Below are 20,304 nucleotides of genomic sequence, written 5' to 3' on the forward strand. Positions count from 1 at the left end.
GTATGTGTATGCTGCAGGGCCAGGGCAGGCGTCTCTTATTAACCCTGATTACTATGCCACAGGGGACAGCTGAGCACAGGACGACCCTCACCTGCTTCCTTTATATGCTTGTAAACATCATCAGAGCCAGCAGAGGAGTACGGAATGTCATCGTGGGCCACAAAGTCAATCTGTTGGAGAGAGAGAAGAGTGACATCACCGCTGGGATGGGGCTGCATGTCTGCAATTTGAAAATACATATTTTTTTAAAAAACAAAGCAGTTGTAATTAAGCAGTTGAAATAAGCAGTTTATAAGGTAGACTTGAATCCTTGACTGAAAGGTATTTCCAACTGTCTCTGTTTCCACGAGCTGATGGGAACTAGATTGGTTTCTCTCTTTTGCTGGTCCCTCTTTCTTCTCTTACCTCTGACAGTAGGTGTTTTTGGCCTTCTGTTCTTCTGCCTCTAAAATCTCTCCTTCACACAATTCACTCATTCTTCAGATTTTAATCACCTCTGCTATGAGGAGCCAAAATCCTCATTTCCTGTCCCACTGATGGCAATAGGCCCATCCTCACATTTAAGTCATATTTTATTTATTGATTTTTTTGTCCGTGCCACACGGTATGCAGGATCCTAGTTCCCCAACCAGGGATCGAACCCGTGCCCCCTGCAGTGCAAGCACAGAGTCCTAACCACTGGACCACCAGGGAATTCCCCCACTTAAGTCATATTTTATATTGTAGAAATGAATTCACGTCTCTCTTCGCATTTGATTCATACAACCACCTGGTGAGGCAGGTAGGGCAAGTATTACTACTTCAGTTGGGTCATACGGCTGCTGAAATGATAAAACTTGTCAAATTTGCCCAAAAGTCACCCTTTTCTCTTTTGCCACCCTTGCTGTCACTTTAAAAACCTGTCTGGAATTTTAATTCATCCTGAAAACTGGTGCCCCTTCCAAGGGCACCTCCATTTTCTAAGTTTACTTAGGCTCCAAACACCTTGGAATAAGCCTTTTTTTCCTACTTTCTTCACTCTCCATAGCACATAGGTCACAAGTTCCATTGGTGTGTGTGTGTGTCTGTGTGTGTGTGTGTGTACATGAGTGCATACACCCATCACTTCCTCTCCATTGCTTATGCCAAATCCAGGGCCCCATCACCTGGATTATTAATACCAACTTGTACCTGACCTTCCTCACTGCAGGCTCTTTCCTCTCCAAGCCATCCCTCTGTCACATGGTGGGGGGACCTCCTTAAACAGAATTTTCTTCTTGTCATCCTTGTGCCTGCTGATCTGCACTAGTTCCTTGTTTCCTCCTCCATCAAGTAAAAACTTCTTGCCTAACTTTCAAAGCCCTTTGACAAGGCTTCACTCCACCTTGAGAGGTAGAGTAACAGTTTAATTTTGCTGTGTATAGATTCCTGCCCCACCACTTGCTAGCTATATAACTCATAATTTAGTGGTAAGGATTAAATCAGGATTTCTCAACCTTGGTACTAGTGACATTTTGAACTAGATAATTCTTTGTTGGAGGGACTTCCCTGGTGGTGCAGTGGTTAAGAATCCACCTGCCAATGCAGGGGACACGGGTTCGAGCCCTGGTCCGGGAAGATCCCACATGCCGCGGAGCAACTAGGCCCGTGTGCTACAACTACTGAGCCTGTACTCTAGAGCCTGGGAGCCACAACTACTGAGTCCACGTGCCACAACTACTGAAGCCCACGTGCCTAGAGTCCATGCTCCACAACAAGAGAAGCCACCGCAATGAGAAGCCCACGCAGCGCAACGAACACTAGCCCCCACTCGCCACAACTAGAGAAAGCCCACATGCAGCAACAAAGACCCAATGCAGCCAATAAATAAATAAATAAGTACATAAATTTATATAAAAAAAATTCTTTGTTGGAGGGGGAGAGTCTGTCCTGTGCATTGTAGGATGCTTAGTAGCACCCCTGTCCTTTACCCAGCAGATGCCAGTAGCACCCCTTTAGTTATGACGGCCAAAAATGTTTCCAGGCCCCGTTAAATGTCCCTTGGGGGCAAACTTGCCCCCACTTGAGAATCACTGGATTAAATAATATAATTATGTAAAAGTGCTAAAAATAATAACTGGTACACAGCAAGTACTCAATAAATGTTATTATCATCAATTCGATTCTTCGTACTCAAACTTAGTTGTTCCTCGTCTCCAGTGTATGACAACAACAACGTCTCAGGGTAGCCATGAGATTGAATGCGATTCATGTAAGAGCAAAGCACTTAGCACAGGGCTGGGTACATGGAAAGTACTCGATAAATGGCAGCCATCATCAGCATCTCCATAATGCTGCACACAAGTTGAAGATACAATAGATGCTTAGTAAAAATGTGTTAGTGATTGCTGGAAGTAAATCATATTGTAGTTTTTCCTTTTTCTTTTTATTCTTGCTGGGAAATTGTCTCCTCTGCTATTACCCATGCACATTTATCAGTGTTCTCTATTCTCTCCTGCATCGTGAATTTAAAAATAGAAAACTCTTAGAACAGCTTAATCTTATTTTTTTGTACTGCTTATAAAAGGAAAGAAGAGCTCCTAATGTGGGGCTGGTAGGGAGATACAAAGCACATAATTTGATGCAGATCAAAAGGATTTCTCGTGTTTTCAACTAATAAAAATCTTCTATCAGTAGGAGTCTCAGGGTCACAAAATCAGAGATACACAGTTCTTTCCTTAAAGGCTGACCCCTGTCCCTCTGGATAAGATGTGTGGTCATTTGTTCCATGAAAAATGATGCCTGTGGAACCATAAGCATCAATAATAATGATGGTTATAATGATGACGACATTTTTGGAGCTCTTGCTTTGAGCCAGCCAGTGTTCCAAGGGTTTTACTAGATGATCTCATTAGATCCTCAAAACAGCACCCATTTTCTGGTTTAGGTAAGTGAGTGCAATATCTTGCTCAAGGTCCCACAGTTAAGAAGTTAAGCCACACATGGACCTGAGTGGTCTAGCTCCAGAGATCACACTGAGGAAGTGGGATGCTGTTGGTCCCCAGGCGTGGGCACAGGACAGGTGCTGCATCAAGTGACATCACATGACAGTGCCTGAAGTTACCTCTTTCCGAAATTAGAAGAGTCTTTGGACTTTCTGGGTATAAGCTGTAGAAACAGACGACTCCCTAATTCTGCTACTTAGAGAACGTGGAAGAATAAGTACCTTGTGTTTTTCCAGAAACTCTGGCGTGAGTGTCCACGGAGCATCTCTGATGACTTCGTCCACATAGCGACAGTGTCTCAGCGCTTCGTATCTCTCTGCTTCGTTCATCACGGTGAAACCTTTGAATTTGTGGGTGAGGTCATCACTGCAAACTGAAACAGGCAGATGCATTAAATGCTGTTAGCTGGCCCAGGCCCTGCTCACAGCCATCCCAATACAGACATGGCTCCTTCAGCAAGACAAAGAACTCAGCCTTGCTAGGTGCGTGACATAATCAAACTCAGTTTTTTTTTTTGTTTTTTTTACGGGAACGAAGGATCAGGAAGTGAAGCAAGCTGAAATCCACTGGCAATTGAGAATTTCATTTTAGTGTTAATTACAACTGCATTCTCCACTGTGGCTTTTATTAAAATTATTCTCCATGCTACCTAATGTGACTTTCACATCTTTTTATTTCCCTATCCCACCCTTCAGTGAACATTACTATCCAGAAATAAAATGACCAAATGAACAGACAGAGAAGGCAGAGCAAGGAGAAGGACCAAGAGGCCTGAGTTATGGAACGTTTGAACAATCAGTTCCAATTCCTTTAACACATCATTGTACTTAGTAACCCAAGTGTGATTCACATGCACGCACGTGCGCACATGTGCACACACACACACACGCACTTCTGTTCCCTGGATTGAGGTCCAGTCACTACACATTGGGCCACACGATCAAGAGGAGAAGGTCACGAAATAGAAGATCTGATCTAGCAGAGTTCATCCTTCTCACATGCCATCTTTTCTAGGTCTCGAGTTCCTGAATCCTCAAATGGGGATGGAACTATCCTCCACTATCAGCCTTAGAAAGGATTTTTTGAGGATTTATATAGAAGTGCTTCGAAATAAAGTGAGCAATAAATATTATTCATTATCATATCCAGAATATATTTTTGTTGGCAAAAGCAGCTTTTCTACATGTCAGGAAGAGACGTCATTGTGGCTACAGTCCCTGTTTACCAATATCCCCGTCAGGGTCTTACTGCAATCAGTCAGACTACCCTGACCACTCCTGAAGATGAGGTTTTTTTTCCTTTAAGGTATTATGTACATACAATAACCTTACAAATGTTAAGTGTACAAGATATGTTTTAAAAACAAAAATACAGGGCTTCCCTGGCGGCACAGTGGTTAAGAATCCGCCTGCCAATGCAGGGGACACGGGTTCGAGCCCTGGTCTGGGAAGATCCCACATGCCGCGGAGCAACTAAGCCTGTGCGCCACAACTACTGAGCCTGCACTCTAGAGCCCACAAGCCACAACTACTGAGCCCACGCGCTGCAACTACTGAAACCCACGCACCCTAGAGCCCATGCTCCGCAACAAGAGAAGCCACGACAATGAGAAGTCTGCACACCGCAACGAAGAGTAGCTCCTGCTCGCCGCAACTAGAGAAAGCCCGCACGCAGCAACGAAGACCCAACGCAGCCAAAAATAAATAAATAAAATAAATAAATTAAAAAATAAAAACAAAAACAGTCATTTTGATGGAACCAAATCATGACCCACATCCAGAAACAAACCTGGCCACAGAGTAAGTACAACCAACGGTTACACCCAGCATCCTCAGAAACCCTCCTACTGCAGCCCTCACACCCTCTGCATCCAAACCATCAGCAAAACTGCTGGCTCCTTCACAGCGCACCAGAAGCCACGTTCTTCTCACCACCTTCACTGCTCCCTTCCCAGCCCATTCACCATCTCTACCCTGGATTACTGCAGTGGCCCCCTAACTAGTCACTGGATTCCAGCCTCCCCCCAACCCCCAGCAGCCTGTTCTCATTGGCCAGAATGATCCCATTAAAACCTGTCAGATTACATCATCCCCAGGATCCGAACCCTTCCCATCTCCCTCAGAGTAAAAGCCAAACTCCTCCAGAAGCCTACAGGCCCCTACAAGATCCACATCTCCCTCAGCCCATTCCTTGCCTCTCTGACTGCATCTCCTGTTGCGTCCCAGCCCCTGGCCTCCTTGCCTGAAACCACCAGGAATACTGCTACTGAGATCAGGGCTTTGCACTTCCTGTTCCCCAAACCTGGACCAGTTGTGCTCCAAATATCCATAGCGCTCACCCCCTCTCCTCCCTCAAGGCTTCCCCAACCACCCTATTCTAAATTGGGATCCGCCCCCACCACTGGCAGGCCCCACCCCTCCTCACTTCTTGCTATGGCACTCACCATCATATAATTGTCTTATTCGTTTATTGTTGGTGTTTCTCTATTAAAATATGGCTCCCTGAGGACGGGGACTTTCGTCTGTTTTATTTTCTGATGGCCCATAGTAGGCTCTTAACAACTACTCGTTGAATGAATTAACAATGCTTGATACACACAGATGCTCAATAAAGGTTTACTAGGATTTAAGATAATAGGTATATATTTATCTGCAGGTACATTTCAACATACATGCAAATAAGAGACTACTGTGTCTCTCGATACACGTGTATGTCTATATATCTCCTATACATACTTCCTGTGATGATGTATAAAAATATGTAGAATACAATACAACACAGAAAACATTGTAGTGTCTTACATTACCAAAACACCATCAACCACATGGCAGGCTCAAAAACCTTGGTAAGTATTAGAATCACCTTAGGAGCTTGTTAAAGATGCCCAGGCTCCACTCAAGGTTTTGATTCAGTGGGTGCTATGGTCTAAATGTGTCCCCACAAAATTCATATGTTGAAATCTTAACTCCCAAAGATGATGACATTAGGAGGTGGGCCTTTGGGAGATACTTAGGTCATAAGGGTGGAACCCTCATAAATGGGATTAGTGCCTTATAAAGGAGGCCCCAGAGAGCTCCCTAGCCCCTCTCACCATGTAAGAAAACAGTGAGAAGGTGCCAGCTATGAATCAGTAAGCTGGCCCTCACCAGAAGACCATGTTAGCACTTTGATCTTAGACTTCTCAGCCTCCAGAATGATGAGAAATAGACTTCTGTTGCTTTGAGCTACCCAGTCTCTGGTATCTTGTTCTAGCAGCCTGAACGGACTAAGACAGTAGGTCTGGAGTGGGGTCCAGGCAGCTCTATTTTTGACAAGCTTCAGGGATGATTCTGAGGCATACAACATTTGAAAGCCCCTAAAGCATATTATGAACATCTTGAGTAAAGAGCCCAGCCTGTGTTTGAATCACCCATCACGCCCAGCTTGGTGGGTGGGTGGTGGTTAGTAGGGCCATAATGACTATGTTATGTATTGATTCACTGAATGCATTGGTTTTTGATTCCATAAATAAGAATTATTTATAGGCCAACCTATACAATTTAAAAATTGACCTACAGCTTTTGAAATGTTCTTAAAAGACTTTACATTTTTAAAAGACTAAAGGATTTTATTAAAATAGTACCTCAAGAATTGTATTAAGCAAAAATGGATTTCAGATCCATCAATTTTCTATTTTAAACAACAGAAAACTAGGCCGAACCATATCCTCTCTCCCTTTTGAACCTGCACCTGAGCAATTTGGTGTAACTTCGAGATGACGGAGATAATGGCCTCTTGACAGAGCACAAAGAAAACAACCAACCTGTTTATGCCGACATGGGATCCTATCTTCATATCCCAGGAGTGACCTCAAGAAGCAGCTGAACGTGCTGACCAGTTATTGTCTAAACAGTAATTGCGCCCAAAGCAGCACTGTTGTTCCCCAGTCTTGGCAAATGCACCCTGACAGCCAGATGGAGAACTCTGAGCAATGGTGTTCCGTGGATGAATTCACTGAGCTGTCTGGGAGCTCCCACTGCAGCTAACCTATACTGGCAGCTCACTGTGCTCAAAATGAATTATTACTAATACCCCGCGGGAGAGAAAATATAACACAGGGGATGAATTTGGAGCCCAGCAGACTTGGTTCGAATCCCAGCTCTGCTACTTATTACCAGGAAAGTTACTCAAACTCTTTAAGCCTCAGTTGTCTGTCTTTAGCACATGGCGAAGTTTGGAGAATTAAATCTGCTCATCTGTGTGAGCAGAGAGTCATGCTCAGAAACGTTTGCCACTTATTAATAGTACTCGTGACCTAAGACCATTTGTGGAGATATTTATTCATTTCTGTTTTGGGCTCTGTCTTTTCCCTGTCCCCACTTCACGCGCATGCCCGGCTTCTCGGTACATACTCCCCCACAGAAGCTGTGAAGTTCAAGCTGCTGGTAGACAACCTGTCTTTCTGGCTGCTGTTTTCCCAACTTGGGGGAATTCCGTAAGGAAGAAGACAGACAGAAGATTCCTCCACAGGAGGAAGAGGTCAAACGTCAGGGGAGTCCCACCAGCAGGGCCTCAGGAGGGGTGAGGACACTGGGGTTCACCTGGGCACAGACCACCGGGGCCTCTTCTTCCACAGAAACAGTGGATTTGCTCCTTCCTAGCAATTCTGTGGGCTCAGTTGATGAGAACAGTGCAAAAACAGTGCTGGGCTGGAGACTGCAAGCCCCTCTCCTGTTTCTGTAAACATTTTAGAATCTTGTTTGACTCTGGGGAGGTGAAGAGACCCCAACAAGGACCGAGACTGAATCTTCCACCAGTCAGGCAAAATGGAGTCTTAGAGGAATATTTAATTTCAATTAAGACACAATAGAGCATAAGCCCACATTTACAGAGTAATATTTATGTCTACTATAGTGGGAGTAGTATTTCTATGGTTGTTATCTTTTTATTCCCCTCCTGTGAGGCAGAAGTGAGTATGTGGTGACTCATACCCTTAAAAAAATTTTCCAGGAAAAAAATCTCTGATCTATTCAATAAATTTTAATTTCTTGTCTTGTTTTTAAATGACATGAGCTTCTAAATTAAAATGGAGAAAGAAAGGGCATTACAACTGGATAGTTTCAATTCACTAAAATAATGCCCACTGGAGAAGTTTGCATAAAAAATTTTCAAATTATTACTGACTACATGCTTAAAAATTAAAAATGCAGGTATTATAATCATAGTGCAAAAATCATGGCAGTTTGTGGTAGCCGTTACTACCTAAGGTTGGGAAGTAGACTGTAGTACCTCCAGTTATCACAGTTTCTGGTCTTTGAATCCATTATTTCTGCCAAATACTAAGTATTTCAACTGTACCTGTCTGTGCACTTGCCCCGGCCAGAGTGGTTTCATGAGCAAAGCCCTTGCTCCACCCAAGGAAATTCCTACAACAAACCTACCTGCAGATGTAAGGGGGCCCACAATTAATATAGCAGGTTCTTTCAACTCACTGTAACCATTTTATTTGCTAACTATATACATAATATTAAGAGCTAGCCTTTCAACCAACAACACAGAATACCTATTTTAAAGGACTCCCTAACTTTCCTCCCTACAGAATTTTCTGCCATTAAGCTGTCTTGTCAAACTCAAGAAAGATAGTCTAAGGTACTCTTCAAACTACGGTACACATACCCTTGGGGATATGTAAGGGTTTTTCAAGAGGTATCCAAGCACTGGTAGTTTTAAAGGAATTGATTTCCAGATCCTCAGCTTCCAAGGGTACCCTTTCCTAAAATTAATGGGTCGGAGAAAGCCTCTGTGTCCAAAACCAACCTTACTCTACTTCACAAAAGAAAGGCATCATCCAAACCTTACTACCTGCATAGCTAGCGGCAGGGAATTAAATCCTGAGGTCAAACCAAATGGAAACCTCGTTTAATGACTATTCAAAGCACTATGAACCTATAAAAGCTTCCTGTCTTTCTCTTTCTTGCATACGTTTCTGTTATAGGTGAAGTTGAAAGTTAGAAACTAAATATGGTAGAGTGAGGAATAATGCAATTTTTACCAAAGAACTTTGCCTCTACCTTCTCCCAACTATTATCAAAGGATGCAAGGATCTTGAGGGATAAGATCCACGAATTCAAAGCAAAAGGAGCATTGGAAAGAAATACTGAATGATAAAAATTGCTTTTTCATGTAGTTAAGGGTAAGCATTTTTCCAGCTCTTCTCAATGCTTATATTGAATCCTAAAATTGCCTTTTCCCTTGTAGTTAAGGCATAAGCATTTTTTCCGCTACTCACTTCAAAATCACTTCAATAAATCAAAGCTGTATAGGCTGGTACTGCTGCTTCTTAGAAGTACAACTGGAATATTTTCCTGGAATTGTCAAATGTTTCAAAGTACATTGGAATAAACACATGGATAAAATATTTACAAGCTTTTTTCTCAGACTTCATATATATTATTTAAAAAGGAAGTTAAATATCTATTGTATCAACTCACATCATATTTATTCCATTTACAGATAATCTTTCTCCCATTTTATCTTCTAAATGTTTGTTATTTCCTACCTCCTCATAACAGAGAATAAAAGATCTATGCCAAATTACTTTTTGGTAGTATATGCCCTTTTCTATCCTCAAGTACATAGGAAAAGTATCTAATAAAGGGTTAGATATAACCTAACTTAAACTAACCCTTTATTAGATACCCAGGGTATCCAACAAAGATATTTCTGATTTTTACATTGGATTTCATTTAATTATTCGCCAAAGCCAAACACCAGAGTTTGACACACACACATACCAATATTTAGAGAAGGAATAACATGTCTTTTTAAAAATCATACTCCTTTTCTTATAAATAGCATATAATTTTATGTATAAATTATATTGTATTACTATATATTAAGGATATTGATTTATTTTTATAACTTTTTATCTTCTTTGTAACTTGTTATATTAGATCTACACCATTTTAATCTTGACTGATTCTTTTTTATACAATGGATTCTATAATTTATTTCTCAATGGTTTTTATAAAGCTTCTTGAAATAATTAATACATTTGAACTGAAAAGACTTTGTCTTAGTTTCTAGGGTTTTAGTAGGTTTGACAATAAGGACTGGTTTTGCCAATTAAGTTAGATGGTATTTTCTGCAAATTTGCTAAATTTGCTAAAACTGCAGCCCCAAGGTGTGTGTATGTGTGTGTCTCTCTGTGTGTGTGTGTGTGTGTGTTTTAAGTTTTTAAGCAAATGATAAATGCATTTTATCAAAAATTATTGGATTGGCAATGGCGTAATGAAATTACCAATATTTCTATTTCCTCAACCCTTTCTGAGTAGATCTGGTGGAATAGGTTGCTTTCAAGTAACAGTGTAAGGGCTATAATTAAGAGTCATTTGATAAGTCTTGGTAAAGACTTTGTGTTATACTTCCTAGAAAGGGAAAAAGCAAATTATTCTAATAGCTTGGAAGCAAATCTTTTTCCAGGTCACATCATTTCTAATCCACTGCCTAACAACAAATTTGAAAGAGGATCTTAACAAATTATCACTTGATAGACCATTAAAATTATTTTGATGACAATAATAAATTATTTTTGTGATATTTGGCAAATAACTTATAGCTCAAAGATTGAGTGGTATCACTGTAACAAACTTCTTCCATTTCCATCTAAATATTTCTGTGAACAAAATATTTTAGCACTTACATCTGTAACAAAGAAAAAGAGGAAAAAAATCAATGTTAAACCCTGTCTCATTCTAGCAGTAATATATTCATCCACAAAAATATCCATCTACAGTTTCTTCTCGATCATTCAAAAGAAGCCAGAGGTTTAAAAAAAACAAAACAAAAACAGGAATTCCCTGGCTTTCCACTGGTTAGGTGTCCACGCTACCACTGCCGGGGGCACGGGTTTGATCCCTGGCTGGGGAACTAAGATCCCACGTGCCACATGGCCAAAAAAACCCAAAAAAACAAAACTACACCTCACCTATAGAGGAGCGAGGATAAAAATTACATTGGATACCCCCACAGAAACAAGGCAAACAAGAAGTGAGTGAAAGGGGGAAAAGCAACATATAACATACAAGGGAACTGCCATAAGGTTATCAGCTGATTTCTCAGCAGAAACTCTGCAGGCCAGAAGGGAGCAGCACAATATACTTAAAGTGATGAAAGGGAAAAACTTACAACCAAGAATACTCTACCCAGCAAGGCTCTCATTCAGATTCGATGGAGAAATCAAAAGCTTTACAGACAAGCAAAACCTAAGAGAATTCAACATCAGCAGACCAGCTTTGCAACAAATGCTAAAGGAATTTCTCTAACAAGAAAAGGCCACAACTAGAAACAAGAAAATTACAAATGGAAAAGCTCACTGGTAAAGGCAAACATACAGTAAAGGTAGGAAATCATTTATGAACAAATATAATATCAAAACCAGCAATTGTGAGAAGAGGAGAGCACAAATGCAGGATATTGGAAATGCATTTGACATTAAAAGACCAGCAACTTAAAATGATCTTGTTGGGCTTCCCTGGTGGCGCAGTGGTTAAGAATCCGCCTGCCAATGCAGGGGGACACGGGTTCAAGCGCTGGTCCGGGAAGATCCCACATGCCATGGAGCAACTAAGCCCATGATCCACAACTACTGAGCTCTGTACTCTAGAGCCCGGGTGTCACGGCTACTGAAGTCTGCACACCTAGAACCCATGCTCTGCAACAAGAGAAGCCACCACAATGAGAAGCCCGTGCACCGCAACGAAGAGTAGCCCCTGCTCACCACAACTAGAGAAAGCCCGCGCGCAGCAACAAAGACCTAATGCAGCCAAAAATAAATAAATAAATAAATAAATTTTAAAAAAACAAACAATCTTGTTTATGTATAGACTGCTATATCAAAACCTCATGGTAACTGCAAACCGAAAATCTACAATTGATACACACACAAAGAAGAAAAAGGAATCCAAACACAACACTGAAGTTAGTCATCAAATCACAAGAGGAGGGAACAAAACAAGAAGGGAAGAAAAAAGACCTCCAAAAACAAATCCAAAACAGTTAACAAAATGGTAATAAGAACATACATAACAATAATTATCTTAAACATAAACAGATTAAATGCTCTAACCAAAAGACATAGATGGCTAAATGGATACAAAAAACAAGACCTGTATATATGCCGTATACAAGAGACCCACTTCAGGTCTAGGGACACATACAGACTGAAAATGAGAGGATGGAAAAAGGTATTCCATGCAAATGGAAATCAGAAGAAAGCTGGAGTAGCAATACTCATCTCAGACAAAATAGACTTTAAAGACTGTTACAAGAGACAAAGACACTACATAATCATCAAGGGATCAATCCAAGAAGAAGATTTAACAATGGTAAATATATATGCACCCAACATAGGAGCACCTCAATATATAAGGCAAATACTAACAGCCATAAAAGAAGAAATCGACAGTAACACAATAATAGTGGGGGACTTTAACACCCCACTTTTATTAATGGACAGATCATCCAGGGAGAAAATCAATAAGGAAACACAGGCCTTAAATGACACATCAGACCAGATAGACTTAATTGCTATTTATAGAGCATTCTATCCAAAAGCAACAGAATACACGTTCTTCTCAAGTGCACATGGAACATTCTCCAGGATTGATCACATGTTGGGCCACAAAGCGAACCTTGGCAAAATTAAGAATATTGAAATCATATCAAGCATCTTTTCTGACCACAATGCTATGAGATTAGAAATCAACTACAAGGAAAAAAAAACTGTAAAAAATACAAACACATGGAAGTTAAACAATACACTACTAAATAACCAAGAGATCACTGAAGAAATCAAAGAGGAAATCAAAAAATACCTAGAAACAAATGACAATGAAAACACGATGGCCCAAAACCTATGGGATGCAGCAAAAGCTGTTCTAAGAGGGAAGTTTATAGCAATACAATCTTATCTCAGAAAACAAGAAAAATCACAAATAAACAACCTTACACCTAAAGCAACTAGAGAAAGAACAAACAAAACCCAAAGTTAGCAGAAACAATGAAACCATAAATATCAGAGCAGAAATAAATGAAATAGAAATGAAGAAAACAATAGAAAAGATTGATGACTCTAAAAGATGGCTCTTTGAAAAGATAAATAAAATTTATAAACCTTTAGCCAGACTCATCAAGAAAAAAGGAGAGGGCTCTAATCAATAAAATTAGAAGTGAAAAAGGAGAAGTTACAATGGACACCACAGAAATACAAAGGATCACAAGAGACTACTACAAGCTACTATACGTTAATAAAATGGACAACCTGGAAGAAATGTACAAATTCTTAGAAAGGTACAATCTCCCAAGACTGAACCAGGAAGAAACAGAAAATATAAACAGACCAATCACAAGTACTAAATTGAAACTGATTAAAAAACTCCCAAAAAACAAAAGTCCAGGACCAGATGGCTTCACAGGTGAATTATATCAAACATTTAGAGAAGAGTTAACACCTATCCTTCTAAAACTATTCCAAAAAACAGCAGAGGAAGGAATACTCCCAAACTCATTCTATGAGGCCACCATCACCCTGATACCAAAACCAGAAAAAGATACCACAAAAAAAATTATAGGCCAATATCACTGATGAACACAGACGCAAAAATCCTCAACAAAATACTAGCAATCCAAATCCAACAATACATTAAAAGGATCATACACCATGATCAAGTGGGATTTATCCCAGGGATGCAAGGATTTTTCAATATCCGCAAATCAATCAATGGGATACACCACATCAACAAACTGAAGAATAAAAACCATATAATCATCTCAATAGATGCAGAAAAAGCTTTTGACAAAATTCAACACCGATTTATGATAAAAACTCTCCATAAAGTGGGCATACAGGGAACATACCTCAACATAATAAAGGCCATATATGACAAACCTACAACTAACATCATACTCAACAGTGAAAAACTGAAAGCATTTCCTTTAAGATCAGGAACAAGACAAAGATGTACACTCTCACCAGTTTTATTCAACATAGTTTTGAAAGTCCTAGCCACGGCAATCAGAGAAGAAAAAGAAATAAAAGAAATGCAAATTGGAAAAGAAGAAGTAAAAATGTCACTGTTTGCAGATGACATGATACTATATGTAGAAGATCCTAAAGATGCTACCAGAAAACTACTAGAGCTCATCAATGAATTCAGTAAAGTTGCAGGATACAAAATTAATACACAGAAATCTGTTGCATTTCTACACACTGACAACAAAAGATCAGATGTTCTTGGATTAGAAGAATCAATACTGTCAAAATTACTATACTACCCAAGGCATCTACAGATTCAACGTAATCCCTATCAAATTACCAATGGCAGAACTTCCCTGGTGGTCCAGTGGTTAACACTCCATGCTCTCAATGCAGGGGGCACGGGTTCAATCCCTGGTCAGGGAATTAGATCCCGCATGCTGCAACTAAGATCCCATATGCTGCAACTAAAAGATCCTGCATGCCACAACTAAAAAAGATCCGACATGCCACAAAGAAGATGACACATGCTGCAACTAAGTTCCCATTTGCTGCAACTAAAAGATCCTGCATGCCGCAACTAAAAAAGATCCGACATGCCACAAAGAAGATGACACATGCTGCAACTAAGACCCAGCACAGCCAAATTAATACATAAATATTTTTTTTTTAAAAATAAAGTCATCCAGTAGCCTGTAAAAAAATTACCAATGGCATTTTTCACAGAACTAGAACAAAAAAATCTTAAAATTTGTAGAAACACAAAAGACCCTGAATAGCCAAAGCTAACTTGAGAAAGAAAAATGGAGCTGGAGGAATCAGGCTCCCTGACTTCAGACTATACTACAAAGCTACAGTCACCAAAACAGTATGGTACTGGCACAAAAACAGAAATATAGATCAGTGGAACAGGATAGAAAGCCCAGAAATAAAGCCACGCACCTATGGTCAATTAATCTACAACAAAGAAGGCAAGACTATACAAGGAAGGAAAGACAGTCTCTTCAATAAATGGCCCTGAAAAAACTGGACAGCTACATGTAAAAGAATGATATTAGGACACTCCCTACACCATACACAGAAATAAACTCAACATGGATTAAAGAACTAAATGTATGGCTGGATACTATAAAACTCTGAGAGGAAAACATAGGCAGATCACTCGGACATAGATCACAGCAATATCTTTTTCGATCCATCTCCTAGAGTAATGGAAATAAAATCAAAAATAAATAAATGGGACCTGGGACTTCCCTGGTGGTGGAGTGGTTAAGAATCCACCTGCCAATGCAAGGGAAACAGGTTCCACCCCTGGTCCGGGAAGATCCCACATGCTGCAGAGCAACTAAGCCCATGTGCTACAACTACTGAGCCTGCGCTCTAGAGCCCATGCTCTGCAACAAGAGAAGCCACTGCAATGAGAAGCCCGTGCACCACAACGAAGAGTAGCCCCTGCCCACTGCAACTAGAGAAAGCCTGCATGCAGCAATAAAGACCCAAGGCACCCAAACATAAATAATAAATAAATAAATAATTTTAAAAATGGGACCTAATTAAACTCAAAAGCTTTTGCACAGCAAAGGAAACCATAAACGAAACGAAAAGACAACCCACAGAATGGGAGAAAATATTTGCAAACAATGTGACTGACAAGGGATTGGTCTCCAAAATTTACAGTTTATGCAGCTCAATATCAAAAAAAACAAACAAGTCAATCAAAAAATGGGCAGAAGATGTAAAAAGACATGTCTCCAAAGAAGACATACAGATGGCCAAGAGGCACATGAAAAGATGCTCAACATCACTAATTATTTGAGAAATGCAAATCAAAACTACAATGACATATCACCTCACACCAGTGAGAATGGCCATCACTAAAAAGTCTACAAAAAACAAATGCTGGAGAGGCTGTGGAGAAAAGGGAACCCTCCTACACTGTTGGTGGGAATGTAAATTGGTACAGTCACTATGGAGAACAGTATGGAGGTTCCTTAAGAAACTACAAACAGAGCTACCATATGATCCAGCAATCCCACTCCTGGGCATATATCTAGAGAAAAACATGGTTTGAAAGGATACATGTACCCCAATGTTCATTGCAGAAGCAATTTAAATGTCCACTGACAGATGAATGGATAAAGAAAATGTGGTACATGTATACAATGGAATATTACTCAGCCATCAAAAACAGTGAAATAATGCCATTTGCGGCAACATGGATGAACCTGGAGATTATCATACTAAGTGAAGTAAGTCAGACAGAGAAAGACAAATATCATATGATATTGCTTATATGTGGAATCTTAAAAAAATGATACAAATGAACTTATTTACAAAACAGAAACAGACTCACAGACTTAGAGAAGGAACTTATGGTTACTGGGGGAAAGGGTTGCAGGGAGGGACAGATTGGGACTTTAGTATTGATATGTACACACTGCTATGTTTACAATAAAAAACCAACAGGAATCTACTATACAGCACAGGGAACTCTGCTCAATATTCTGTAATAACCTAAATGGGAAAAATATTTGAAAAAGAATAGATACATGTATATGTATAACTGAAACATTTTGTTGTACACTTAAAACTAACACAACACTGTTAATCAACTATACTCCAATATAGATCCACCAGAGGGCAGAGAGCAGAAGCAAGAAGAACTACAATCCTGCAGCCTGTGGAACAAAAACCACATTCACAGAAAGACAGACAAGATGAAAAGGCAGAGGGCTATGTACCAGATGAAGGAACAAGATAAAACCCCAGAAAAACAACTAAATGAAGTGGAGATAGGCAACCTTCCAGAAAAAGAATTCAGAATAATGATAGTGAAGATGATCCAGGACCTGGGAAAAAGAATGGAGGCAAAGATCGAGAAGATGCAAGAAATGTTTAACAAAGACCTAGAAGAATTAAAGAACAAACAAACAGAGATGAACAATACAATAACTGAAATGAAAACTACACTAGAAGGAATCAATAGCAGAATAACTGAGGCAGAAGAATGGATAAGCGACCTGGAAGACAAAATGGTGGAATTCACTGCTGCGGAACAGAATAAAGAAAAAAGAATGAAAAGAAATGAAGACAGCCTAAGAGATCTCTGGGACAACATAAAATGCAACAACATTCGCATTATAGGGGTCCCAGAAGGAGAAGAGAGAGAGAAAGGACCAGAGAAAATATTTGAAGAGATTATAGTCAAAAACTTCCCTAACATGTGAAAGGAAATAGCCACCCAAGTCCAGGAAGCACAGAGAGTCCCATACAGGATAAACCCAAGGAGAAACACACTGAGACACATGGTAATCAAATTGGCAAAAATTAAAGACAAAGAAAAATTATTGAAAGCAGCAAGGGAAAAATGACAAATTACAAGGGAACTCCCATAAGGTTAACAGCTGATTTCTCAGCAGAAACTCTACAAGCCAGAAGGGAGTGGCATAATATACTTAAAGTGAGAAAAGGGAAGAACCTACAGCCAAGATTACTCTACCCAGCAAGGACCTCATTCAGATTCGATGGAGAAATCAAAAGCTTTAGAGACAAGCAAAAGCTAAGAGAATTCAGCACCACCAAACAAGCTCTACAACAAATGCTAAAGGAACTTCTCTAAGTGGGAAACACAAGAGAAGAAAAGGACCTACAAAAACAAACCCAAAACAATTAAGAAAATGGTCATAGGAACATACATATCGATAATTACCTTAAACGTGAATGGATTAAATGCTCCAACCAAAAGACACAGGTTGCTGAATGGATACAAAAACAAGACCCATATATATGCTGTCTACAAGAGACCCACTTCAGACCTAGGGACACATACAGACTGAAAGTGAGGGGATGGAAAAAAATATTCCATGCAAATGGAAATCAAAAGAAAGCTGGAGTAGCAATACTCATATCAGATAAAATAGACTTTAAAATAAAGACTATTACAAGAGATAAAAAAGGACACTACATAATGATCAAGGGATCAATCCAAGAAGAAGATATAACAATTATAAATATATATGCACCCAACATAGGAGCACCTCAATACATAAGGCAACTGCTAACAGCTATAAAAGAGGAAATTGACAGTAACACAATAATAGTGGGGGACTTTAACACCTCACTTACACCAATGGACAGATCATCCAAAATGAAAATAAATAAGGAAACAGAAGATTTAAATGACACAATAGACCAGATGGATTTAATTGATATTTATAGGACATTCCATCCAAAAACAGCACATTACACTTTCTTCTCAAGTGCACACAGAACATTCTCCAGGATAGATCACATCTTGGGTCACAAATCAAGCCTCAGTAGATTTAATAAAACTGAAATCATATCAAGCATCTTTTCTGACCACAATGCTATGAGATTAGAAATGAATTACAGGGAAAAACACGTAAAAAACACAAACACATGGAGGCTAAACAATACATTACTAAATAACCAAGAGATCACTGAAGAAATCAAAGAGGAAATCAAAAAATACCTAGAGACAAATGACAATGAAAACACGACGATCCAAAACCTATGGGATGCAGCAAAAGCAGTTCTAAGAGGGAAGCTTATAGCTATACAAGCCTACCTCAAGAAACAAGAAAAATCTCAAATAAACAATCTAATCTTACACCTAAAGGAACTAGAGAAAGAAGAACAAACATAACCCAAAGTTAGCAGAAGGAAAGAAATCATAAAGATCAGAGCAGAAATAAATGAAATAGAAACAAAATAACAATAGCAAAGATCAATAAAACTAAAAGCTGGTTCTTTGAAAAGATAAACAAAATTGATAAACCATTAGCCAGGCTCATCAAGAAAAAGAGGAAGAGGACTCAAATCAATAAAATTAGAAATGAAAAAGGAGAAGTTACAACAGACACCACAGAAATACAAAGAATCCTAAGAGACTACTACAAGCAACTCTATGCCAATAAAATGCACAACCTGGAAGAAATGGACAAATTCTTAGAAAGGTATAAACTTCCAAGACTGAACGAGGAAGAAATAGAAAATATGAACAGACCAATCACAAGTAATGAAATTGAAACTGTGATTAAAAGTCTTCCAACAGGGCTTCCCTGGTGGCGCAGTGGTTGAGAATCTGCCTGCCAATGCAGGGGACACGGGTTCGAGCCCTGGTCTGGGAAGATCCCCCATGAAACGGGGCAACTGGGCCCGTGAGCCACAACTACTGAGCCTGCGCGTCTGGAGCCTGTGCTCCGCAACAAGAGAGGCCGCGACAGTGAGAGGCCCACACACTGCGATGAAGAGTGGCCCCCGCTCGCCGCAACTAGAGAAAGCCCTCACACAGAAATGAAGACCCAACACAGCCAAAAAGAAATAAGGAAAAATAAATAAATTTATTAAAAAAAAATCTTCCAACAAACAGAAGTCCAGGACCAGATGGCTTCACAGGTGAATTCTATCAAACATTTAGAGAAGAGCTAACACCCATCCTTCTCAAACTCTTCCAAAAAACTGCAGAGGAAGGAACACTCCCAAACTCATTCTATGAGGCCACCATCACCCTGATACCAAAACCAGACAAAGATACTACAGAAAAAGAAAATTATAGACCAATATCGCTCACGGATATAGATGCAAAAATCCTCACCAGAATACTGGCAAACAGAATCCAACAACACATTAAAAGGATCATACACCATGATCAAGTGGGATTTATCCAGGGATGCAAGGATTCTTCAACATACGCAAATCAATCAATGTGATACACCATATTAACAAATTGAAGAAGAAAAACCATATGATCATCTCAATAGATGCAGAAAAAGCTTTTGACAAAATTCAAAACCCATTTATGATAAAAACTCTCCAGAAAGTGGGCATACAGGGAACCTACCTGAACATAATAAAGGCCATATACGACAAACCCACAGCAAACATCATTCTCAATGGTGAAAAACTGAAAGCATTTCCTCTAAGATAAGGAACAAGACAAGGATGTCCACTCTCACCACTATTATTCAACATAGTTTTGGAAGTCCTAGCCACGGCAATCAGAGAAGAAAAAGAAATAAAAGGAATCCAAATCGGAAAAGAAAAAGTAAAACTGTCACTGTTTGCAGATGACGTGATACTATACATAGAGAATCCTAAAGATGCCACCAGAAAACTACTAGAGCTAATCAATGAATTTGGTAAAGTTGCAGGATACAAAATTAATGCACAGAAATCTCTTGCATTCCTATACACTAATGATGAAAAATCTGAAAGAGAAATTAAGGAAACACTCCCATTTACCACTGTGACAAAAAGAATAAAATACCTAGGAATAAACCTACCTAGGGAGACAAAAGACCTGTA

General features: G+C 39.6%; 1 protein-coding gene and 1 non-coding gene across 5 annotated transcripts in view; both read right to left on the reverse strand.

Annotated features, from left to right (window-relative positions):
* PCYT1B (phosphate cytidylyltransferase 1, choline, beta) overlaps positions 1-20,304 on the reverse strand; it is a 167,564-nt gene that overhangs the window by 59,588 nt on the left and 87,672 nt on the right. For all 4 annotated transcript variants that reach the window (XM_036841036.1, XM_036841037.1, XM_036841039.1 and 1 more), the window contains 2 exons: positions 3,185-3,336; positions 92-170 (listed from right to left, as the gene is read on the reverse strand). In XM_036841036.1, coding sequence (XP_036696931.1) covers positions 92-170; positions 3,185-3,336 — 231 coding nt within the window. The remainder of the gene's footprint in view (positions 1-91; positions 171-3,184; positions 3,337-20,304) is intronic.
* On the reverse strand, positions 621-693 carry TRNAA-UGC. Its single transcript has one exon. It is a non-coding gene; the product is annotated as a tRNA-Ala (tRNA).

This window comes from Balaenoptera musculus, chromosome X (genome assembly GCF_009873245.2).
Source record: "Balaenoptera musculus isolate JJ_BM4_2016_0621 chromosome X, mBalMus1.pri.v3, whole genome shotgun sequence".
NCBI classification, from domain to species: domain Eukaryota; kingdom Metazoa; phylum Chordata; class Mammalia; order Artiodactyla; family Balaenopteridae; genus Balaenoptera; species Balaenoptera musculus.